This window comes from Amblyraja radiata, chromosome 4 (assembly GCF_010909765.2).
Source record: "Amblyraja radiata isolate CabotCenter1 chromosome 4, sAmbRad1.1.pri, whole genome shotgun sequence".
Classification (NCBI taxonomy): Eukaryota; Metazoa; Chordata; class Chondrichthyes; order Rajiformes; family Rajidae; genus Amblyraja; species Amblyraja radiata.
Window position 1 is genome coordinate 69846557 of NC_045959.1, and position 26717 is coordinate 69873273.

The following is a 26717-nucleotide window of genomic DNA, read 5'->3' on the forward strand; positions in this document are numbered from 1 at the left end:
GAGAGGAGAGAGAGAGAGAGAGATATCTAAGCGGCCTTTCAAGGATTCTGTCGATGGGAAAGGAACAGAGGCAGAGGGGCTTCATAGTTTAACTTATTGTTGGACTGTTGAAACTTCCCATTGCTTTAAAAATGCCTCCATAAGTCTGAAAATCCCTGAGACTTCTCTACATTGTCGAGGGAGCGGGGAGCGGCTGTCATTGGCGGACTGCCAAGAGTGCCTGGATATCAAGGGTTTGAAGTTTTTCGGTGCCTTTATCGTGTTTTGGCACTGTTTCTCTGCCCTAAAGTCATTTTGCACAGTGCGGCTGCCTGGCTTAATGTGAAGAAGGTGCTTTTGCGTTCGGCAAGACAGGGTGAGCTGCTTTCTGATGTGGATGAGCTTGGGAATTTTCCTTCTTCAGCTGGAGGACTTTGCTTTTTGAGGATTGCTTTGGACTGTGACTGTCCCTGGGAATTAATTTGCTGAGCTGCTGGGGCACCGGGAGCTGGTTTGTGCCTCTGTCCGGATGGCGATGGCGGGGGCTCGGCCGAAGGAGAGGAGCTACGCAGCAGTGACATCAGCAGCGGAAGCGAGGCCATCTGAATATGAGCCTCATGTTGACTTGGACTGGGACAGTTTTGGTATCTCGGTTCAAACTGGGCCCCAGATGTCCAGGGGAGTAATTACGAAGGCTATGAATGCCCTTCTTGGGAGGGGGGCTATTGTCTCTTCCGAGCTCGAGAGGGGAAAGGTTGAGATGATATTGAAGACCCGGGAGGATGTGGCCACAGTGTTGGAGAGGGGGATTTCAGTGGGGGTGGGGGGGGGGTCTATATACAGGTGGACCCATGGGTGTCCAGGGTGAGACCGGTTCTCCTGCAGAGTTGCCCTACATGTATCCGGATGCGACACTCATTCCGTATCTGTCTCAGATTGGGGAGGTGCGGTCTAAGTGCTTTAGGCTCATGCACCCTGGGGGGGACCCGGTGGAAAAAGGGATTCTCAGTTTCAAGAGGAGGGTGTTTGTGAAGGTGGGGGAGGGGGAAGGCGATGAGGGGAGTTCCGAGGTGGAGTGTAGGGGTCTCCCTAGAACCGTGCGTTGGAGTTGGGGAAAGGCACGGTGTCATGCGTGCGGTGGTTATGGACATCTCCGTAGGGAATGTCCTAATCACGGGGTCGCTGCTAGAACTTCTAGCGCAGCGGCCCAGGAATACACTGCTGGCCCATCAGGGGTTGCTCGTCATGCCTCGGTGGGGCGGGGTGGAATCGCTGACCTGGCTGGGGCTGCCGGCTCTGCCTCGGTGATCCGGGGCGGCAGAGATAGCCCTTCTGGGTCTGCAAGTTCCGCCTTGGGGACCCGGGGCAGCGAGGGCCCCCGCCCCCTACATCCTGAACCTGTGGGGGTGGCTGTGGGGGTGAGGCACAGGGGGAGGGTGGAGAGAAATGGGAGCAGCAGAAGAAGAAGAAGAAAAAGCAGAAAAAGATCACCCAAGCGAGTCAAAAGCAGGCGGGTGTGCAACTGCCGAGTGCGGAGATCACCCAAGGGGCGCCTGTCAGCTCCAGTGAGGTCCAGAGTGCAACTGCCGTGGCCCAGCAAGGAGCTGAGGTGGCTCTGACGGGGGTAGGGAAAGTAACACGTGCGGGTGGTAAAGTGGCTGGGGGTAGTGTGGAGGAGGAAGACCCTTTCCTTATGGAGGTCACCACACCGCCGCATGCTAGTGGGACAAAAAGGAGGATTGGGCCTGGCGAGGAAGAGCAAGGACGTGGGTCCAAAGTTAGGGGGGTGTATTTTTCCAGACCTTCCACCACCGATGTGGTTGGAGGTCAGGAAATGATGTCTTCTGGGTTGGAGGTTGAGCCTCCACTTCAGGGATCTCCCGAGGGTACCACGAGATCAGGTGATAGGGTAGACCCCTCTGGAGCTGTGTCCTCTGGGCAGGGGGATGTCCTTTCGTCTCAGGGGCCCTCCGAGGGAGTTATCTCATCGCGTGTTGAGCTTAGCTCCCCTGGGGGTGTGTCCTCTGGGTCAGAGGAGGTCCCCTCATTTCAGAGGCCTACTGAGGGTGTTGGCACGCTGGAGGGTGGGGTAAGCTCCCCTGGTAGTGTGGACCCTGAGACGGGGGATGAACAGAGTCAGCCCGAGGGGGGGGGGCGGGGTCGGGGGGAATGGTGTACCAATCTGTGCTCAATATTAGAGCCAATGGAGGTGCTGAGGTGTGTATTGTACTGCCGGCTGAGTTGGCAGGGGAGAGTAAAAAAGCAAGTGGAGAGCCTCTGGGTGTTGCCAGTGGAGGGGGTGCTTTAGGTGCTGTGGAGGTCGGAGCTATTTCAGGCAGCGATCCTCTTTCAGATTCTGGGGGTGCCAGTTTACCACAGACCCTGGTGGTGCCTCTTGTTTTTTCTTCCCCAGGCCCAGATGTGGAGGGTGAGGACAGAGCGCAGGAGCCCAGCCAGTCAGTGGGCTGCATGATGCGGATAGGGGCTTCGGGATCCTTCCCCGGCATTGATCCTGGGGGTGGTGTCATGTCGGAGGAGGGGGAGAGTGATGGGGCCATGTTGTGTGGAGGGGTTAGTGAAATTCCAGATAGCTCTGGTCTTTCGACTTCTGAAAATGACCTTGGTGATGCTGAGCGTGTTGTGTCAGGTGCGAGTAACTTGGCCGATAGCCCAGGATCCAAGGTCGAGTCTCATGCAATTGTTATCTGTGAGGTGCGGGAGTTTCTAAAAACAAGCCGTACCAGCAGGACAAAGATTGATGCTGCTAAGTAACGGTGGGCTGATCTGCCGGTCTTAGTTAAAACTCTCGAGGCTATCCTTGCCACCAAGGATAGTGATCATCCTGACTCTGAGCAGTGCCAGCTTAGGGACTTTTTGGAATTCCTAAGAGAGAGGGCTACAGAGCCCACGAGGAGAAGTGTGAGGGTTTCAATTTAGTGTGCCAGTGCATTCACGTTAGCTACATTAAACTTAAACGGGAGTAGAGCAAGTTTTCGCAGATTCCAGCTTTTATCGGTCCTTAGGGAGGGGAAATTTGCAGTGTGTTTTCTGCAGGAGACGCATACTGTTGTCAGTGATGAACCCACCTGCAGATTGGAGTGGGAAGGTGAGGTCTATATGAGTCATCTTAGCTCAAATTCGAGTGGGGTAGCCTTTCTGTTGGCTCAGAATTTCTTGCCCAATGTTATAAAAGTGCAAGAAGTTGTGCCAGGACGTTTGCTCCATCTGGCCGTGAGCCTGGATGGCATGCCGTTACATTTCATTAACGTGTATGCCCCAAGCTCCGGCACGATGCAGGCCGGCCTACTTCAGGAGGTGAGTGCTCTGTTGAGCACTATTGATAGGGGAGAGTGTGTCTTCCTTGGGGGAAGACCAAGCATTTGTTTCCCGTGTCTCAGCGGCCTCAATGCAGCTGGTGCCATGCTCGGACCACTGTCTGGTGCGTGTGGATTTTAATCCAGCGCGCGCTTGGGCCGGGTCTGCGTACTGGCACTTTAATAACCGGCTGCTGGAGGATCGGTGTTTCCGGGAGTCATTCAGTCGGTTTTGGGTGAGGTGTAGAGAGAGGCAGAGGTGCTTCTCTTCCCTTAGGCAGTGGTGGGATGTGGGGAAAGCTCACATCCGTATTTTTTGTAAGGAATACATGTGGGGGTCGACCGGGCGGCGGTACTCTGCGGTCGAGAGGCTTGAGAGGGAGCTGATGGATGCAGAGTCTCGCCTGGGTCAGGTTGGAGGTGACTCTTGCGAATGGGGTGTGTTTCAGGAGAAGAAGGAAGCCTTGAGGAACCTGCAACTTGAGCGGTCCCGAGGTGCTTACGTGAGGGCGCGGGTCCAGATGCTGCACGATCTGGATCGAGCTTCGCCTTTCTTTTTCTCTCTGGAGAAGGGGCGGGGAGCCCGTAAGCAGCTTGTTGAGCTGCTCGCAGATGATGGCTCCTCTGTCACAGATCCAGAGAGGATTAGTGCCTTGGTCAGGTCCTTTTATGGATCCCTGTTCTCCGCAGGTGGATTCAGTGGGGAAGCTCAGCAGGACCTGTGGGAGAGTCTACCGATTATAGATAGGGAGGTGGCCGATCTTCTTGATGGCCCTTTATCTTTGGAGGAGTTGACTCGTGCATTGCATCAGCTCAGGAGAGGTAAGTCCCCCGGGCTGGATGGGCTGACGGTAGAGTTTGTAAGAGCTTTCTGGGGTATCCTGGGGGGTGATTACATGTTGGTTCTGGGGGAGAGCCTGGCGACCGGGGAGATGCCCCTCTCGTGGCATAGAGCAGTTGTTGTCCTGCTGCCCAAGAAGGGGGAACTCCGCCTGTTGAAAAACTGGCGCCCGGTCTCTCTCCTATGCACAGAGTATAAAGTTTTTGCACGGGCGATGGCAAATCGCCTGGGCTCCGTGCTGTCTCAGTTGATTCACTATGACCAGTTCTACACAGTCCCTGGTCGGTCCATTCAGGATAACATCCACCTGGTTAGGGACCTGATTCATCTAGCACAGGGTACTGGTCAGTCAGCTGCTTTTCTGTCTCTTGATCAGGAGAAGGCTTTTGATAGGGTAGAGCATGAATACCTTTTCGGAACGTTGCAAGCGTTCGGATTTGGACCGCATTTTGTGGCCCGGGTCCGCCTCTTGTATGCTGCAGTGGAGTGCCTTGTGAAGGTTAATGGTGCGTTGTTGGCTCCCTTTCATTTTGGGAGGGGGGTCCGTCAGGGGTGCCCCATGTCAGGTCAGTTGTACGCGGTCTGTGTGGAGCCGTTCCTGTGTCTTCTTCGGAGGAGGTTGACAGGCCTGGCCCTACCGGGCCCGGGGGTGGAGTTAGTTCTTTCGGCATATGCCGATGATGTACTCCTCATGTTCACCGATCCTGGTGACCTGCGGAGGATGCGTGATTGCCAGAAGATATTCTCGGCTGCATCTTCTGCCAGGATTAATTGGAGCAAGTGCTCTGGACTTTTAGTGGGTCAGTGGCACCACGCACCTCCTCTATCTGGGGGTGTACCTGAGTCCCACTGAGGATGCTTGGCCGGCAAACTGGCAGGAGTTGGAGACGAAAGTGGTTGCCAGGCTGGGGCGCTGGTCAGGCCTGCTTGGAGTTCTTTCTTTTCAGGGGAGGGTGTTGGTCATAAACCAGCTGGTGGCCTCCATGTTATGGTACCGGCTGGCTACTCTTGTCCCGCCTTCCATTTTTGTAAATGCTTTACAGAAGAAGCTGGTGGATTTCTTTTGGGGAAATAGGAAGCACTGGGTTTCCGCAGCGGTCCTGAGTCTCCCGTTAGAGGAGGGTGGCCAGTCCTTGGTATGCGTGCGTACCCAGGTGGCGGCTCTCCGCCTCAGGACTCTGAGGAGGTATATGTATATAGAGAACCCACCCAGATGGCACGTTTTGGCCACGTATTTTTTCCGACGGGGTCGTTGTCTAAGGGGGGTCTCGCGGCTCCCGGAGGCGGGCATCAGTCGACCCGCCCTAAGGGGCTTGCCTGTTTTCTACCGGGATGTGTTAAGAGTGAGGAATCTGGTTGTTTTCAGCCAGATTGTTGCTCCACGAGGGGAGGGGGATGTTGCGGCTGCGGGAGTGGCCGGTCCTCACCAAATCATGGCGGGTGTCGAGGAGAGGCGCGAGCCTAGAGTGATTTTGAATGAGCTCTTACCCGTTCCGTCAGATCTGCTCATCAGGCCTCGGTTCCGGGACATATCTTGGGCACCGGCTCCACACAACCTGAGCCGCCTTTCGGAGATGATTAGCGTGCCGTTTCGTGACGCGAAGAGACGCTCACTGTATAGAATGTTCCTGCACATTCTGCACCTCTTTGCCTTCGTCTCCCGTCCCGACACACCATGGCGGACGGTGTTACCACCTGAAGGCGGGGAAGGTCCCCAGTGGGGGTCCCTCTTCACGGGAGTTGTCCCCCTTTACATTGGGGACCTGGGGTGGAGAGTGCTGCACGGAGCGGTGGCATGTAACAAACTTTTGAGTCGGTTCACGGACTCGTCCGCTGCCTGTATTTTCTGTGGCGAGGAAGAGACCGTGTTCCACATTTATATGGAGTGTGAGAGGCTACTGCCCCTGTATCAATATCTGAAGGGGTTGTTCCTAAAGTTCTGGTTACATTTTAGTCCTACGATTCTTGTGTTTGGACACAAGGCAGGTTGTGGGGAGAGCCAAGTGGGAGGGTGGGGCCTACCTGTCGGTCTACTCCTGGGCCTGGCCAAGATGGCCATACGCGGGTCCAGGCAGCAGGCGATGGATGGTCAGGCAAGGGTCGGCTGCTTGCCCCTCTTTCGGGCCTACGTCCGTGCACGTGTGTCCCTGGAGAGGGAACATGCGGTGTTCACGGGGACTTTGGAGGTATTCCGTGGGCGCTGGTCACCGCGTGGGGTTGAGAGCATTGTGAATAATGATTGTAATGTTGTACTATAATGACACTTGGTATAATGTAATTTCGTTTTGTATATGACGTGATCTGTTGTATTATTTGATGTGTTGAATAAAGTCTTGGAATTTAAAAAAAAAAAAAAAAAAAAAAAAAAAAGAGAGAGCAAGGGCCATCTGAAATTAGAGAAGTCAACGTTCATACTGCTGGGGTGTAAACTACCCAAGCGAAATATGAGGTGCTGTTCCTGCAATTTGCGTTGTGCCTCACTCTGACAATGGAGGTGGCCCAGGACAGAAAGCTCAGATTGGGGATGGGAGGGGGAATTGAAGTGCTGGGCCACCGGGAGATCAATTTGGTTAAGACTGGGGAAAATTTTTCAGTTTTTAGTTCTTCTAGAAATACTGTTAAGCATATTACTATCCACAAGTAACAATGTACTTATTTTGGCCATGTATACTTCCTATTTAATATAGATATATTTTCTATTTGCCTTCAGGTCTCCCCAGTGATCAGAGCAGTGGCACATCTTCTCCACTTTGCGACAGTGGATTACATCTTAACTATCACCCTAACAATACAGTAAGACACAGTTTAACTTTAAACTTTATATTGTAGCTTCCCCCCTGGTCATTTTCCTCTCTTTGCTATTTTTAGCTGAATGTCGTTTTGAATACAGAGTGGTGTTCCACACCCTGTATTCATATTTATATTCACAGAAATAGTGGCAGGGGAAAATAGAGACAGACAATTGAAACACATTCTTCCTCCCAATCCTTCCAAGAATATTTGGCAATTAGAAACACTAATTGGATACATATCAGAGTTTCAATGAGGAATGAGGAAATACGGAAGAGATTATGAAAATTCCCAGCCGCTTATTTGAAATGTTGGCAAAATAATGGTGAGAGAATGGGGAAAAGGCATTGGAATTTAAATTTATGATTCTTGTGTTTTGAAATTATGCTGATCTTGAAGCTATTTTTGTTGGGTTAGACAAGTAGAATTTCTGGAAAAATGATGCATATGGTTGAATGTGTCATAAAATGGAATATTACTTGAACTCAGGTATATGACAAATTATTGCAGGAAAAAAGGTGTGAGCAATAGCAATAAAATAAAACTAGAGTGTTAAATATGCTAAATTGAAGACATAATTGGAATCTTCTTCTGCTTGTTCGAAATATTTTGTAGACTTTGCAAGTGAATTCCTGACCACTTTCATCATTAGTGTACCACTTGCTTAGACATTCCAGATAATTGAGATGTTTGAGATAATTTATGGTGGAAAAGACCTTGACTTATCCTTTAACATGTTCAAGAGCTGTTTCCATACCTGTTATTTATAAAGCCAACTTACTCCATGTCACAGTTAACAAACAGCACTACATTGCGTTGTCTTGCCTTAAATCATATCATCATAAGATCATGTGATAGGAGTAGAATTAGGCCATTCAGCCCATCGAGTCTACTCCACCATTCAATCATGGCTGATCTATCTCTCCCACCTTACCCCATTCTCCTGCCTTCCCCCATAACCTCTGACACCCGTGCTAATCACAAATCTATCTATCTTTGCCTTAAATATAATGTCAGAGGTTAAAGTTAATTATAATGCAAAGAATTCCACAGATACATTGTGCAGAGCAAGATAGTTTGGAAGATGAGGTAACTTATTTTTTATTTCTGCAGGATAATTTATTCTAAGTCCTTTTTAGCAGTAATCAGTAATTGTGTTAATTGAAGTTGAAATTTTTAATGGATAAAACATCAGGTAGAAGACACAGCACAATGAATACAGAACACATTCATTGGAGACATTTATTGGTTCACCTACCAAACAATCCATCCACTTGGATCCACCCATTGCCATAGCACTTCCCTTTACTTCTTACTGCCAGTTATCTCCCCACTACTGTTTATTTCCCTCTACTGATATGCCTGATTCATTGACTTCCTCCAAGAGTCTGTTTTTTGCTCCTAATACGTTTATTGCTTTGAACTGTATTACAGAAATGTAATCGTTCATAGGTTCACAGACAAAGAGAATGTTGGTAGTTAATTCACTTCCTGACACCCAAAATGGTTCTTCCATGAATGGGGTTACTAAAAAAAAAGAGCACTTGAGATTAGAGAAGGTAAACTGGGATGGTTTTAGAGTAGGTTAACAGATAGAAACTGAGAGAAAAAACAGGTTTGGTTATTTTTTTAGTTGTTTTTTAGTTGAGATGTTGTCCTAGTGAGATGGTCTAAGAATCAGTGCTGCTTACAATCTATATCCACAATTTAGATACTGTAATATTTCAAATTTTCCTGATGATACAAATTTTAGTTATGAAGAAGATGTAGAAAGTGAAAGACCTTGATAGAGTGGAAGTGGGGAGAATGCTTCTACTTGTGTGAGGATCAGAAGGCACAGCCTCAGAATAAAAGAAAGGAGACGATGAGGAATTTTATGTCAGAAGATGGTAAATCAGAGGATTAATTGCCATGGATGGATGTGGAGGTCTATCCAAGTCATTGGATATTTTAAAAGTAGACATTGACAGGTTCCTGATTAGCAAGGGTGTCAAAAATTACAGGGAGAAGGCAGGATGAGATTTAGAGGGAAAGATAAATCAGCCATGATTGAATAGTGCAGTAGATTCGATGGCCTGACTGGCTTACTTCTGCTCCTTCTTCTTCTATCGTATGTCTTTTAGACCTGCAGCTCCGTTGAGACGACCCAGGCCAACGTGTCATCGTCCAGGTCAATCAGACCTCGTTCACCATTCGGTGGCCGGTGTTTGGGGCAACTGGTGACTATGTGCTCCAATGTCTGTGTTGGGTCTCCACACTCGCAGGAGGCGCTGTCCATGAGGCCCAACCTCTTCATCTCTACTCCATAGCGTCCGACGCCTATCCTCAGGCATTTGAGGGTTGTCCACTGCTTTCGGGGCAGGTCCTGTCCAGGGATGTCCATGGGGTCATCAATGTAATGGAGTAGCCTAGATGGTTCCGATGATTTCCACTGGCCTCTCCATCTCATCTTGACCCAGGCGACCTTGGAATCGTCAGCCGGTGTTGTGCAGAGCAGCTCTTGGGCTTGCGTGGCAAAGGGGCGCTGTGACTTGAGGCGCACACATTATGGTGTCTCTGTGGCGATCTGATGGAGGAGGTGGGATTCACTGGTCTGTGCCTTTCGTGAGAGGGCCAGCGTGGCTGCTTCTCGTCTGATGTTGGCTGGGGCGATGCCCGTGAAGTCAGGCAGTTGGTTTACTGGGGTGGCTCGTAGTCATCCGGAGACAGTCCGCAGGGCACTGTTGAGGGCAGCATTCAGCTTCTTGGTGTGAGGGCTACGGCACCAAACCAGGGCGCAATACTCGGCAGCTGAGAACACCAGGGCCACTGTGGACATGCGCAGTGTCTTTGTTGTGGCTCCAAATGTGGTGTCGGCTAGGCGGCGTATCAGTGCGGCACGGGCGCTTGTCTTTGCCTTGGCACCTTCCAGGTGTTGTTTGAATGACAACGTTCTGTCGAGTTTCACACTGAGGTACGAGGGGACGGGCTGGGACCATAACCGGGCATTATCCACCATGACGTTCATCTCGCGGGTCGCTTCCCTGTTGTTGAGGTGGAACATTGAAGATGTTGTCTTACCCATACTGAGCTTAAGGCGCCAGTTCCTCAGGTGTGAAGACAGGATGTTCATGTCTTCAGTGAGGCCCTCTTCTGCTGCTTCCCAGGATGGCTTACTGAGTAGGATGGCCATGTCATCAGCATAGCCATACTTCTTTGACTGGGTTGCAGGCAGTTCATGGATGTAGATGTTGCATTGGTGCCAGCACTGAGCCCTGTGGGACGCCATTCTTCTCACCCTGTTGCATTGCCCATTGCTGGGGTGTAGCCTGAAGCTGCGGTTGCTCAGCATCTCCATGATGAAGCTCACCATGTGCTTGTCTGGGATGGTTTCCAGAAGCTTCATGTGTAGTCTACGCAGCCAGACAGTATCATATGCAGCTGTGAGGTCCAAGAAGACAGCGCCAGCCTTCTCCCCTGCCTGGAAGCTGTCCTCTATGTCTTGGCACAGGAGGGTCATGTGGTCCGCCGTTGACCTGCTGTTTTGGAAACCAGCCTGTTCTTTAGGCAGCTGGGAGTCAATCACTGGATTGAGACGTGTATGGAGGAGACGTTCCAGGAGCTTGTATGGAACACACAGCAGTGAGATGGGTCGGTATCCCTTGGGGTCAACGCTAGGCTTGTTTGGCTTCGGCAGAGCGATCACCTTGGCACGGCGCCAGATCTTTGGCTACTTCAAGCAGCGGAAACACATGGAGAGGAAGGAGCACAGCCAGTCAGTTGCCTTCTTGCCTTGGTGTTTTATGTTAAAAATTCTGCTCCCATGACTTATAAGCATCTGCAAGGTTTCACAGGGGTATACATCGGGGTAAATCATGTTACTTAAACCTCAGCACCTGAGTTGCATTTTGCTCAGAGACCGTGCTCCAAAATAAATTCTATGTCGACAGTTTAACATAAGCATAGAAGAGAACAGGCCTTGCACTTAACATCTGCAAGACAAAGGTACTTTACAAGCCTGGTCCTGCTGCATCGTGCAGCCAGCACATATTAAAGGTTCATGGAGCACATCTTGTTTCTCAGCAGTCGCATCTCAGCAAGGACAGACATTGATAATCAAATTCATTGTTTCCTTCAATGCACCACCACAGCCTTTGGTCAATTCATGGAAATGGTGCTTGACTTTTAAGACCAGAGACTTGGCATAAAACTCATAGTCTACAAGCAGCAGTGATCACTGTGCCCGTAGATACCTCTGAGTCCTGGACTTAACTACAGCAAGCACCTAAACATTTTGGAAATATACCACCTTTTCAAAATCCTCCTAGTTCACAGTAAGGAGCAGAACACCACTAACAACATATCTCTATACTGGAGTCTTCTGCCCCTGTTCCACTTAGGAAACCTGAACGGAAACCTCTGGAGACTTTGAGCCCCACCCAAGGTTTCCGTGTGGTTCCCGGAGGTTGCAGGTGGTTGCCGGAGGTTGCAGGTAGTGGAAGCAGGTAGGGAGACTGACAAAAACCTCCGGGAACCTCTTACTCAGTTAACAATGTTGGGCTATAAAATCTGCATCCATGAAACAACCATTCTATACTCTCAGTCAGAGAAAGAGATTACCAGGTGAATAGAGGAAAACATTAAAGGATTAGCACAAGGTGTCGATTAGGAAAAGGGGAGATGCAACGAGACCTGGGTGTCATGGTACACCAGTCATTAAAAGTAGGCATGCAGGTGCAGCAGGCAGTGAAGAAAGCGAATGGTATGTTAGCATTCATAGCAAAAGGATTTGCGTATAGGAGCAGGGAGGTTCTACTGCAGTTGTACAGGGTCTTGGAGTGAGAATCATGAGGCAATGCATTAGGAATTCACAGAAGCCGTGCATTAGGGATGACTGAGGTCCTGGCTTTCTGGAACTCATAAATGCCACACACACAAGACCCTTCAGACTGAGAGTCTGAAGAAGGGTTTCGGCCCGAAACGTCGCCTATTTCCTTAGCTCCATAGATGCTGCTGCACCCGCTGAGTTTCCCCAGCAATTTTGTGTACCTTCAATGCCACACACAGTTGCTTTAGCTAACATGGTGTGTAGGAAGGAACTGCAGATGCTGGTTTGCACTGAAGATAGACAATGCTGGAGTAACAACAGAAAAGACAGCATTTCTGGAGAAAAGGAATAGGTGACATTTCGGGTCAAGACCCTTCAGACTGAGAGTCAGGGGAGAGGGAAATTGGAGATATGAAGAGGTACAAAGAACAAATGAATAAAGGATATGCAAAAGGACAAATCAACCCCAGAAACGATGATTTAGGAAAGGTGGAGCCCACAATGGTCCATTGTTGTCAGTGGAGAAGGTGAAACTAACGAGTGAAACCAAGTAGGATGACAGTGAAACTGGTAGGACAACTAGGGTGGGGGAGGGACGAAGAGAGAGGGAATGCATGCGTTACTTGAAGTTAGGGAAATCAATATTTATACCGCTGGGGTGTAAGCTGCACAAGCGAAAAAGCTGTTCCTCTGATTTGCGTTTTTCCTCACTGTGACAGTGGAGGAGGCCCTGGACAGATAGGTCAGTGTGGGAATGGGAAGGGGAGTGGGTGGGAACTGGGAGATATCGCCGATATATACTGTAGGTGTCCACACCTAGAACAGAATAGCTAACATGGTGCTATTTAATCAATTTCAATGTCTGTATAGCTTGGTGGCAGATGTCTTACAAGTGCACTTGTATCTCATAAGTTACGGTGATGGGCTGAAATGAAATGAAAATAAAACAACTCGTATTTGATCTATTGGTCTGTGCACTGGGAGATCATGAATTGCTAGGATTCTCACATCAGAGCGACAAAACAAACATTCAGGGTTTCTGCTGCATGCCGTCAAATTGTCACTGGGATTTTTGTGTTGATTTCACAGAGCCTAGGATGACATGAATTTTAGAATGTAACAATGATTTAATTCTAACCAAGTCAAAGTTTGTCAAAGTATATGTTAAAGGATTAACTGAGCATGTCAAAGTATTAAAAACACTGCGTATGTGAAACCTTGATGTGTTTGATTTAATATTCATTCCAACAAACTGTTTCAATATATATTCAAATGAAAGAAATGTTGAGGTGCGATTAAAATGGCAATCTTTTGCAAAGCACGGAATTCTGGAAATACAAATCTTATTAAGAATGTCTTTCAGTTAGAAAGTCTAATATGACAAATAATTTTCAGGATTCATTGTCATGTTCTTCATGGCCGACATCTTCAGGTCAGAAGTGGGAGAAGAGATGGTGTGATCTGCAGTTAATTCCTCTCCTTCATTCTCGTCTGTCACATCATATTCCAGGAACTGATATTTCCAGGTAATAGTCTAAAATAACATTTCACTGAAAACCTATGCTAAGTTCTGGGCGACCGATTCGATGAACGCTCAGTCCGCCCTGGCCTACCCGATCTCCCAGTTGCCAATCATTTTAACTCCCCTTCCCACTTCCATACTGACCTTTCTATCCTGGGCCCCCAAGATTGTCAGAGTGAGGCCATACGCAAATTGGAGGAACAGCACCTCCTATTTAGCTTGGGCAGCTTACAATCCAATGGCATTAATTTTTTTTTCTCTAACTTTCATGTAATCCTTGTGTCTATCTTCAGTCTAAAATTTTACAATCATGCAGCAAATTAATGTGCAAATGTTGCATGTGGAATTAAAATATTACAAAATGATTAATATTTAAATATTTAAGGAAATATTTTCTCCAAATATAACATTTGACCTCAAACCACTTTCATAGGCCTGGGCTGCACTGTAGTTTGGCCTTCATTAAGAGGAAGCCCTTTATTGCCAATACACCAAGGTGTAGCAATCCCTCTGCAGCACCAGAAAAGGCATTCTCTGGAAGGAGGTCTGGGGAAGCTCTAACAGGCTCACTCCCTCCCTCCCTTCATCCAGTGGTTTCAGAGCTAGTATTTCTATTGTCCTACTGCCACCATTCCCCTGGCAGTCTTGAACAGCAGGAGCATTAGGGTTAATGAAAGAGCTATCCACTGAAAACACAACCCCATGTGAGGAAAGTAAGCTATGTCCAGCCCTGGTGGAGAAAGGAAATTCACATCAGCATATCCTTTGTCCTCCAATTAATTACAGAAACAGAAAATAGGTGCAGGATTAGGCCATTCGGTCCTTCAAGCCAGCACCACCATTCAATATAATCATGGCTGATCATCCAAAATCAGTACCCAGTTCCTGCTTTCTCTCCATATCCCTAGATTCCGTTAGCTATATATAACTCTCTTTTGAATACATCCAGTGAATTGGCCTCCACTGCCTTCTGTGGCAGAGAATTCCACAGATTCACAACTCTCCGGTTAAATTATATTTTCCTCATTTCTGCCCTAAATGGCCCACTCCTTATTCTTCAACTGTGACTCCTGGTTCTGGACTCCCCCACCATCGGGAACATTTTTCCTGCATCTGGCCTGTCCATTCCCTTAAGAATTGTATATGTTTCTATAAGATTCCCTCCCATCCTTCTAAATTCCAGTAAATTCAAGCCCAGTCGATCCATTCTTTCATGATATATCAGTCCCACCTTCCCGGGAATTAACCTGGTGAACCTACGCTGCATTCCCTCAATAGCCAGAATGTCCTTCCTCAAATTAGGAGACCAAAATTGCACACAGTAATGCAGGTGTGGCCTTACCACTCTTTGCTCCTAAACTCAATTTGTCCACCCATTTCGGAAACAGCTCAGATTTAGCCGGCTTGTAAAGTAACTGGCAACACAGTAGTGACTGCAGCAATAGAGCTGCTGCCTCACAGCGCCAGAGCCCCAGGTTCGATCCTGACTAAGGACGCTGTCTGTGTGATGTTTGTGCAACCTCCCTGTGCGTTTTCTCCTGATGCTCCGGTTTCCTCCAACATTCCAAAGATGCGCATGTTTGTAGGCTAATTGTCTTCTGTAAATTGTCCCTCGTGTATCGGGTGATCAATTGTTCAGGAGAGCTTTCTTATTGTTTTAAAATGTTTTCAGTAACTTCAAAGGGATTTTTTTATTTTTATATTCCTGAATATTAAAGTCATTTAGAACCATTAAGAAATCTTGCTGGTTTTGACAGTGCTGGGGGTAGGGACTTTCTACCTGTAAAGGTTTCCAAATGATTTTCATGGACGGGCCTTGTACAGGTCCATCCAGTTCCTTCATTTGGAACCAGTGTGTAATACTAGACCTCACTCACTCCTTGGCTGGCAAGAACCAGACCTCACAAGCTCTGTTCTTTGGAGACCATGAATTATATGTCCTTCTCAGCAAAAAATTGCCCTTGTCTCTACACCTCTCACATGGTTGCAGTATAATGTTGGATACTCTTTCTATTCATGCCTTTTGTGATATTTTTAGGCAGAATGCATTTCAAGTCATTGCTGTGGATGGAGTGTGCAGCGGTGTTATTCAGTGCCTCACTGGTGAAGACTGCGTAGATTGGCTGCAAGCACTTGCAATTAATATATCCAACCTTACCAAGCACAATGTATGTATTCGTGTTTGCACAAGGAAAAATATGAAGTTTTGCTCTTCACTTCAACAGGCTAGTGACTTAATATCTGTGCCTTACATTGTTTGTCTATTAAGTCATGAGAGTTATTTTTTAATCTTCTGGAAAAAAAAAGCTCTGCATTTGCCATTGGCAGAATAATAATTAAAGAATTATTGATATGTATATGATTTTAACATAACATTGAGGTTTAACATAAGCTTTAGCTGTAATTACCATAAGTCATGGTGATACAGCAATAGGGAACATTTACATGTTATTTTAACATTTAAACTATACAATTCAATTAATATAATTGCACGTGTAATTATATCCACAAAACCACCTTATGGGGTACAGATCTGGTTCTGAATTATTCCCAATAATAGTTGCAAAGCTAAAATAAGGAGATTAGGTATCTTACAATGAAATGAACTAATAATATTACTTAAGAAAAATTTCCTCTGTTTCCATCCACACATTCATCTGCAATGTAATGTTTCCAATCATATTCATATGCATGTGCAAGGTCTCCATTCAACTTCACTTAAAATGTCTCCAGTCATGTCAAGTTGAACAGTCTCAGTCTAGTTTGTGTTTTGGTATTGATTTTGGCATTGGTTTATTGTCATGTGTACCAAGATACAATGACAAACTTTGATCTACTATCTTAAATAGGCTAAACCTTTGCTGATATAACATTGGACTGGGATATAACATGAATTAATGTTGTGCATTGTAACACAATGATAAATGCTCTCTGTGGCTGGAGATTTGGTTGCTACATCGGTAATTCCTCCATAACATACCTGTTCTGTGGCTTGGGAATCATTAATGCTTCCACTGGGTGAAAGTACTATGAAATCAGAATCTGAAAATAAACATTTTATTATGAAATTGATATTATACAAGTTCTTCAGTCAGATATTCCCTGCAGCTTCAGCTTTACTTTTATCTCTATAATAAACTAATGATTTTTGATCAATTCCTTGTGGGTTAGAAACAACAAAATATAAAGTTTTTATTGTAACTGCAGTTATTTGAACACAATTAAACACACCATAGGGCATAGGGCAATACAAAACAGGACCAGGCCCTTCATCCCACCATGTATGTGCTGACTATAATGCCAGTCTAACTAATTTCATCTGCCTGCACATGTTCCATATTCCTTTATCCTTGAATTATTCATAAATGCCTCTTAAATTGATATCATATGTGCTATTACCACCTCCCCTGGCAGCTCCTTCAAAATACCTTCCATTCTGTGTAAAATTTTACTTTAAACCTTCCCCTTTCATCGTGAACCTTTAGCCTCAGGTATTAGACATTCCCACTCTGGGAGAAAGTCTGGCCTGCTACCTTGTCTACGACTCTTATAATTGTATATACTTGCATTGGGTCACACTCAATCCAAATTTGTACAACCTCTCCTTATATATAATATTCTCTAATGAAGCAACATCCTGGCAAACACCCTCTACACCCTCTTCATCGTCTCCACATTTTTCCTATAGTGTGACCACAAGAACAGCACACAATTCTCCAAGTGTGAGCTAACCAATGTTTTGTGCAGCTGCAAGATTACTTGCCAACTTTTAATATTAAATTAAAAGTTGAATAATCAATATGAGGGCAGCACAGTGACACAACAGTAGAGTTGCTGCCTTACAGAGCCAGAGACGCAGGTTTGATCCTGACTACGGGTGCGATCTGTATGGAGTTTGTACGTTCTCCCCGTGACCACATGGGTTTTCTCCAGGTACTCCGGTTTCCTTCCACATTCCAAAGATGTGCAGGTTTGTAGGTTAATTGGCTTTTGTATATTTTCCCTAATGCGTAGGATAGAACTAGTGTACGGATGATCACTGGTCGGCGTGGACTCGGTGGGCGTAGGATAAAACTAGTATGAGGTTGATCACAGGTCGGCGTGGACTCGGTGGGCGTAGGGTAGAACTAGTATGAGGGTGATCACAGGTCGGCGTGGACTCGGTGAGCCATGGGGCCTGTTTACACACTTTATCTCTATAATAAACTAAACTAAACTAATTATTGGCCATCATTCATAGTGCCCCTGTCAGATCTCATACCATACATGTGCACCATACATATGTAACATAAAAAGACACAAAGTAACTCAGCAGGTCAGGTGGCATCTCTGGAGAACATGGATAGGTGACGATTTGGATTGGGACCCTTCTTGAGACTGATTGTCATAAGGGAAGAAAGCTGGAAGAGAGGTGTGTGTACTCCAGAACATGGCAAGTGATAGGTGGACACATGTGAGGGGTCCCATCTCTGGCCTTTGTAATCAACCCCCTCCCCTCACCTGTATCCACTCATCCTTCACCAGCTTTCTCTTCCGACTAAAGTCTGACTGAAGAAGGGCCCATAACTAAAACATCACCTATCCATGTTCTCCAGAGATGCTGCATGACTATTTGAGTTACTCCAGCACTGTCTCAGCTTGTAAACCAGCATCTAGATTTCCATGTATCTTCATGGGTAACATGCATGTAATCATAATGTACATGAGTACAGCAGGTAGTGCAAAAAGGGAATGGAAACCGAGTGCAGAATGTAGCTTACAAACTGCAGAGAAAGGGCAGATAAAAAATGTAAGGGGCCCAATGAGGTAGGTTGGGAGATCGGGAATACATCCTTAGCTTACACATCTGGTCAAGTATGTGATAAAACCAGGGGAGAAGCTGTTTTTGAATCATGGACATATGCTTTCAACTTTTGTATCTTCTGCCTGACAGGATAGGGTTAAGATGGATTGACTGGGATGTAGTTGGCCTTGATTAGCTTAGCTGCTATTCGACTATCTGGAATGTGCATTAGTTCAAGTTCAAGTTCAAGGTCGTGGGTTTATTGTCATGTGTCCCTGTATAGGACAATGAAATTCTTGCTTTGCTTCAGCACACAGAACATAGTAGGCATTTACTACAGAACAGATAAGTGTGTCCGTATACCATGATATAAATATATACACACATGAATAAATAAACTGATAAAGTGCAAATAACAGAAAATGGGTTATTAATAATCAGAGTTTTGTCCGAGCCAGGTTTAATAGCCTGATGACTGCGGGGAAGTAGCTGTTCCTGAACCTGGTTGTTGCAGTCTTCAGGCTCCTGTACCTTCTACCTGAAGGTAGCAGGGAGATGAGTGTGTGGCCAGGATGGTGTGGGTCTTTGATGATACTGCCAGCCTTTTTGAGGCAGCGACTGCGATAAATTCCCTCGATGGAAGGAAGGTCAGAGCCGATGATGGACTGGGCAGTGTTTACTACTTTTATAAATCTTTTCCTCTCCAGGGCGCTCAAATTGCCGAACCAAGCCATGATGCAACCGGTCAGCATGCTCTCTACTGTGCACCTGTAGACGTTAGAGAGAGTCTTCCTTGACAAACCGACTCTCCGTAATCTTCTCAGGAAGTAGAGGCGCTGATGAGCTTTCTTGATTATTGCATTAGTCTTCTCGGACCAGGAAAGATCTTCAGAGATGTGCACGCCCAGGAATTTGAAGCTCTTGACCCTTTCAACCATCGACCCGTTGATATAAATGGGGCTGTGGGTCCCCCTCCTACTCCTTCCAAAGTCTACAATCAGTTCCTTGGTTTTGCATTAGGATGTTCAAAGTGGATAATACAAATCATTTATTTAAAAAAAATACATGCCATTTTTTTTAAACCTTTTATTTCCAGGGATCATTTTATTGCAGTATTTCAATTTTTAAAACAAATATATGTCCTTTCTAAAACGTTAGTTTTATAGTCCCTTATTGTATCAAAAGTGCAGGAATGTAAATATTGGCAATAAAATCACTGGTGACTGACAGTGATTGTGATCGTTCCTAGCAAGAGATTGAAGAAGGAGGGAAGATATAAGGTGTGCAGAAAAATTCATAGGTATGCCACGTGGAATTTGTCAAATCAATTTAAAATAATTGACGGAGGTTTTTAAGTTTCTTAGATAATCTCAACTTTGCATTGGCATAGGATGAGAAAAGGCATACTAGGGAGATTGGTAAACATCAGAGCTCCAAAATACCTTTTTTAGATCAGATGCCACACCTACAATAGCCCATTGATTCTTGTTCTGGGTTTTGGATCAGGTATCACAAGATTGCAATCCACACATATTCTAACATCTGCAGCCTCTTAAATTTCCTAAGTATTATTGATAATGGCATATCAATAACAGCATTATTGGCATTTCCATTGTCACTAATACTGATGAAACACAAGAGACTGCAGATGCTAGAATCTTGAGCAAACAACAAAGTGTTGGAAGAACTCAGCTGGTTAGGCAGTATCTGTGGTGAACAATGGACAGATGATATTTTGGGTCAGAGCCCTTCTTCAGACTTTAATAACACTTAATCCACTTATAGTTCCATCTCCTTCGTAAGAATCAGTGTAGAAACAAGGAACTGCAGATGCTGGTTTACACACAAGTGGGTCAGGCAGCATCTCTGGAGAGCAGGATAGGTGACATTTTGGGTTGGGACCCTGAAGAAGGGCCTCAACCCGAAACATCACCTATCCATATTATCTAGAGGTGCTGCCTTACCTGTTGAGATACTCCAGCACTTTGTGGCCTTTCAGTAATTAGTGGATGGAAGAATTTGAGGTGAGTGGCAACAACAGAAATATATCACTCAACATGTGGTTGAGTTCTGGAACTTATCGCTTGAAAGGGTGATGGTGGTAGAAACACTGACCACATTAAAAAAAAAACCTGATTAAGCATTTGATGATCTGTTTACCTGTAGTGTACGATCAAGATTGGGAATTGGGATAAATCCAAAATCCATTTAGACATGATGGGACAAATAGCCTTGTTCTGCATTGTAACTTTCAATTATTTATATAGGGGAAAACAAACTATGAGATCTGCATACTATTGACCCTGGATCTGGGGCAACCTTGGACTTGTTAGGATAGTTCAATGCCACTACCCAAGAATGTAAAATACTTTCTGGACAACCCTCCATTTTTGGGTGCTCCCAGGTATAATTTGCCCTTAAAGATGTGCAAAACATTGTTAACTAAATGGGTGTGGACAGCTTTAAACAAATGTAGCCATCTTGTGTCATAGCAATATGCCAAATATCAATGCTTTTGTCAATAATGCATTTTAAAGATATGCCAACAAATTGTAGCCTTTAAATGTGTGTTATGGGCAAATTAATTAACTGCTATTATAGTTTTACAAGACAGAAAATAATAGTTTAACATTCACTTGTATATTTATTGTTATTCTAATAGTCTGGCATATGTTTCTGTGCAAATGTAGTCTAGTTCAAAAAGCAATACATTTAATTCAACATTTTTTCCCCTCAGATTAAAAAGATAAACAGAAATTTTCCAGTAAATCAACAGGTAAGATGGAATATTCAATAATATTATATTGACACAATTTATCAGCCAAGTACACTATTTAAAATGTCTTCTTTACCTTCGGAGTGGGATGACCTTGAAATAAAGACTAATGGCCCATGACTCTCCTAATGAACAAGATTTGTTAAATGATTATTGATATTATTAATAAGAGAATTCATTACCCTGGAAATGCAGCTTTGATTGGTGCACTTGTTTTTCTCTTTTGCTGCAAAACTAAGGTGTTTACATTCTTTCAATTATCTAAAATTTGATGGGAACATGATCTGGGATAAGCTTATTATTTTCATTCAGACAGTGAATCTCATTTCTGTCAAAGATTCAATTTCAATGAAAACAATTCAAGATCATCAAACATCGGTGGAGAGATGGACACAGTTCAGTTAAATGATTAGGAAATAACAGATAAAACCAAAATATAATTAAATGTAATTGAATATATTTTTCGACTGACATATCTAAACCTGTACCGTAACAGAATTTCATTATCAAAGGCAAAAAAATGAAAGGTAATCGTGACTTTATTGACAGAGTGTTAACTGCAAGGCAAGTAGAAGGCTACATCTTAAGGATGTTTGCTTTAATTCACACTAATTTGTTCTAACCTTGCATACTGTAGATCACCGCGAATAAAATATCAGGACATTTTGTGCAGCTTATCTTCAAAAGAACATATATTGGTAAAGGTTTAAAGAACAGCCAGGATCATTTCAGAACAGGCTCAGCATTACAAAGATCCTGATAGAGTTGACTACTCTTTGCTCCAAACAGAAAACAGAAAAGGGTCATGAGCCGCTTATTTATGAAACAAGACAGCTGGAACATACCGATAAGAAAGAAAGCTTTAAAAAAAATAGAAGTGCAACCAAGCCAAAAGATTAGACTTTTATTTTCTTGGCTGGATAGTGAGCTAATTGAGGAGAAACTCAGTATATGTAAAAATTGGCCCTAAAAGGTGTAGGATAGTGCTAATATGCGGAAGAGGAATTTTATCAATGGGTCCAATTTTATTTCGGGCCCCCTTCCCTTCTCCATAAGTCATCCTGTTTTTATCCACCATGGTTTTATGCCATGAACCTGTGAGGCCCAAAAGGGTATGGAAGATGAGAGTGGGGTGGAATGGAACGCTCTGTTAATTTTCTGCATTTGAGGCCTAATGCTTCTATACTCCCTCCATGATAAATAACAAATAAATATAAATAGAATAAAAGGATCAGAGAGAAGAAAGCACATTTGTTTTGAACATCTTTGTTTATGCTAGCATACAGATAAGGAGAAAAAATTCATTTTGAAACATCCTTTTATATTTCAATGCAGATCAAATCATCAAAAGATAATTATTTGTAATAAGTAAAACAAGGTAGATAGGCTTAGTATTTACTTTAAATAAGGAGCTTTCCTGGCCTATTTTTGTGAATTTGTTTCGAATCACAGCATGAAAATTTATTGTTCTGGCAATGTTTGATTTAATACTTAGCCTGGCCAAATCCACAAGACGTTCCTGAGATTGTAGACCTTAAATAATTCTTAATCAGCTTGAGTTTTCTAAATTACCTCTCTGCAGAAGCTACTGCTGCTGGAATTGTTAATAGTATTCTTAAGCTAACACAAACATTTGGAAACAGGTCACCAAGTCTGTAGTCTGTTACCAAGTTCAACAGATCTAATGGCTATAACTGTGCATTTACAAAATTTGCTTTATGTACCGAGGGTAAATGTTGCATTTCTTTTCCAAAATCATCACTCTTAAAGGTCATCAGGATATTGCTCTGATAAAGATAAAGCTTTTCTCTCCACATCACTTTCAGACATGATGAGATATTTCCACAAGATTTTTTTTTTTTAAGCCAACTGCTTAACAGCATTGAAGCGGACAGTTAATCCAGCTATAACATTGTCTACCAAAACGTAAAACACACACTTTCTGAAGTAGGCCTCTTCTAGCATACAGCCTACTCAAGATGCAGATACGCCATTACTAAAACCCCAAATCCCTCGGTTTCACACACTGGGCTACCCTGCCGTGCAAATATTAGCCTATTTCTTTGGGTTAAATATTTACATGAGGTCCATATCCACTTACGTGCCGGATGGCGCGACAGCTAAGACGAGTGGCCACACATCAGCTGATTGCATATTCGGCAACTGTTCTTGAATTGAGACTCGTAGGCAACATTTTTTTTTCTTTAATGCGTTTATAGGCAGTATTTCATCTAAAAAAAGCATGTAATGTAGTATTTCATAATTAGACATAATATGCGTACGTAGGTATTATTATATCCCATTAAAGGGTACATCAATACTTTGCCGACATTCCGGAAAAATCGAACATAAGCGATGTGGGCAGCAGGCCCATCTCAGACTGGCTCCATGACTTCCCCATTAAATCCTCATGAAATCATACAGATGCAGTGATGCTATGATGAAAGCAAATAATATTATTCATTATACCTCTACATTTCCCAACACTAGATAATATTATGGATCATAATTTCTACAAATTACGAGATATAAAACTATGTAGTCTCACACAAAATGTGAATGCTAGTCCTCACAAAATATTTGCAACCATTTTCTGAGATTTCAGGAAATTCCCGGCACCCCTCCTTTGGCTCCCAGGCTCCCTTTTGGACCCCGGGCCTGGATACAATGTACTCCCTGTACCCCCCTCTCTTAGGTGCATAATGTGGGGAACGCTGGTCGGCGTGGACCCAGTGTGCCGAAGTACCTGTTTCCGCGCTGTATCTCTGCACTAAAAAACTAAAAAGACATGCACCAAAACTGGATAATTATCTGACTGAAAATATGATCAAAGGTTATGACGATAATTGTAGATCTCATTAAGTGGAGATAGCCAAGTACATTGTGGTATACAATTGTTAATGTGCTGCTGTGCCCAAGGAATTGTCAAGTCAACTGTACAGGGTTGAATGAAGGAGATAATGGATTGGTATGTTAGGGTTTGACTTCATTCACTGAGGGGATCAATAAAACGTTGTGTCAACTTTTCCCTTAGGTAATATTGCAAGTTGGTTGACATTCACTATAGACTGTAATGTACATGGCTGATGAAAAAAATAAGATTGAGGAGTCATTCATGCAATTTTTTTTTCATCCATCAAGGTACTTTGACCGCCAACTGCTCAATGTTAATCATTGATCTCATTGATCTGTTTATAATATAGCCATCTTTTCATTGCATTATAATATTAATATTTTGTCAGCATTTTTGCAAGGCCCATAATTTTACCAATAGTAAGCAGCCTGTGAATTTCCAGCAGCACACATTTTTCACTGTGCTTCATATGATTTGAGGGAGAAAACAATTGCAATTCTAAATCAAAGTATCTTTAAACAAGGATTTTGCGCAAATCCTTTCCAGGGTCAGGTATAACTTCCAGAACCTTTATTAAAAACCACTGTGAACAGTTTCCAGCACTTAATTGTCCAAGTTTGAAACAGAAAAATAAAATTAATAAATTGTGATATTTTTGGTTAAACCTCTCATCTAATTAATATATTGTAATGAAAATATTTAGATAAAATGGTAAGTTTAGTTGAACCATATATTTAGTGGAGGCTCTGGTTAAACAATAGCAGGCAGATATGTAACTGTACTTACATATTCTTTGTACTCTTCTATATCTCATTTCCCTCTCCCCTGACTCTCAGTCTGAAGAAGGGACTCGACCCGAAACGTCACATATTCTTTCCCTCCTGAGATGCTGTCTGTCCTGCTGAGTTAGTCTAGCTCTTGAAAAGTGTCTACCTTTCATTGTGAAAGTTGATTTCATCCGGAGGGAAATGGAACAGCAAGAATTCCTCGATTTTTCATGTCACACTGGATATTTGAATGAGCACACTTCCTGGAATGAGCAAAGCAGCCAGAGAGTTTGTCCACAGCTGCTGCCTGACCCTCCGAGTTCTTCCAGCAATTTGTGTTTTGCTCAAGATTACAGCATTTGCAGTGTCTTGTGTCTCTACTTCCTGGAATGAGTTATCATTTTGCATTTGGAATTTCATAAGAGCAGACTTTCTCGACCAGGCATTTGTACAAAATCATGTTTTAAAGCAGAGCAATGGATTTGGACTCCCTCTCCTCAAGATCTCTTAACCCCCATCTCCTAATGGCACCCACCTCTCAAGACCCAGGCATCAACCTCAGATCCCTTATCCTGTTTTGTTTTATTTATTCATTGTTCAGAATTTAAATAACGCTCATTGGTATCCACCAATTCGTACCCATTTCTAATATCCCCAGAGAAGATCGAGGAGAGCCACCTTATGAACATACTGCTGTTGTTATACTGATGAGACTCCTGCAATATGTTCAGTTCAGTGGAGTTCAGTTTAATTTATTGTCACATGTAATGAGGTACAGTGAAAAGCTTTTGTTGCATGCTATCTAGTCAGCAGAAAGAAAATGCATGATTACAATCAAGCCATTTGATAGGAAGTTCCAGAATTTAACTTCAGTAACATTGAAGGAACTGCAGTATATTATTTCACACCAGGATGCTGCACAACATCGAATGGAACTTATTGTTGTTGGGTTTTGGGGATGTTGTTGGAGTAGCCTAGTTCAGTATGTATGAATGAATGAATGAATGAATGAATGAATGAATGAATGAATGAATGAATACGTTTATTGGCCAAGTATTCACATACCAGGGATTTGCCTTGGAGCTCATTAAACATTAATAATAAAACATTATTGATTAAACATGTGAATTAAATAAAATTCCAGAGCAAAAGGAGGCTATAGATTTTTGGTTATTGAGTAGAGCTACTACTCGTGGTAAAAAGCTGTTTTTATATCTGTCTGTGGCAACTTTGACAGTCCAGAAGCGCCTTCCAGAGGGAAGTGATTCAAAGAGTTGATCTTACCCGCTCGCTTCCTGGCCCTTGCAGTGTACAGTTCGTTAATGGACGGAAGGTTGCAGCCAATAACCTTCCCAGCTGATTGGACGATTCGCTGCAGCCTCCAGGTGTCGTGCTTGGTGGCTGAGCCAAACCAGACCATGATGGAGAAGGTGAGGACAGATTCTACGATGGCCGTATGGAATTGGACCATCATTGCCTGTGGCAGATTGTGCTTCCTCAGCTGCCGCAGGAAGCACATCCTCTGTTGTGCCTTTTTGACTGTGGAGTCGATGGTAGCCCCCCACTTAAGGTCATTGGAGATGATGGTTGTCAGGAACTTAAAAGACTCCACAGATGTGACTGTGGTGTTGTTGATGGTGAGTGGGGTGAGGGGAGGGAAGCTCTCTGAAAGTCTACAATCAATTCCACTCTCTTAAGAGCATTGAGCTCCAGGTTGTTGCGATATCACCAGGACGCCAGCTGTGACACTTCCTGTCTATAGGCAGATTCCTCCCCATCCTGGATCAGTCCAATCAGGCTTGTGTCATCTGCAAACTTAAGAAGCTTGACAGAGGAGTCAGTAGAGGTGCAGTCATTGGTGTGTAGAGAGATTAGAGGAGAGGGGAGAGTACGTAGCCTTGCGGTGTTCCTATGCTGAGGGTTTGCGGGTCCGAGATGTGCTTTCCCAGCATCACATACTGCTTCCTGTCTGTCAAGAAGCTGATGGTCCACCAACAGAGGGGTTCAGGCACAGTCAACTTGGAAAGTTTGGAGTGTAGTAGCTCTGGCACAATAGTGTTGAATGCAGAGCTAAAATCAACAAACAAAATCCTCGCATAGGTCCCCTGGCAGTCTAGGTGCTGTAGGATGAAGTACAGGCCCAGGTTGACTGCGTCATCCACCGATCTATTGGCCCGATATGCAAAATGCAGAGGGTCAAGCAGGGGGTTTGTGATATTTTTCAGTTTGGCCAGCACAAGCCTTTCATGGGTCTTCATGACTACAGTGGTCAGGGCGACGGGCT

General features: G+C 44.4%; 1 protein-coding gene across 1 annotated transcript in view; it reads left to right on the forward strand.

Annotated features, from left to right (window-relative positions):
• sntg1 (syntrophin gamma 1) overlaps positions 1–26717 on the forward strand; it is a 487473-nt gene that overhangs the window by 416979 nt on the left and 43777 nt on the right. Inside the window, exons 9-12 of the mRNA XM_033019712.1 lie at positions 6845–6927; positions 13127–13257; positions 15292–15421; positions 20774–20812. Of these exons, the coding sequence (XP_032875603.1) occupies positions 6845–6927; positions 13127–13257; positions 15292–15421; positions 20774–20812 (383 nt within the window). The remainder of the gene's footprint in view (positions 1–6844; positions 6928–13126; positions 13258–15291; positions 15422–20773; positions 20813–26717) is intronic.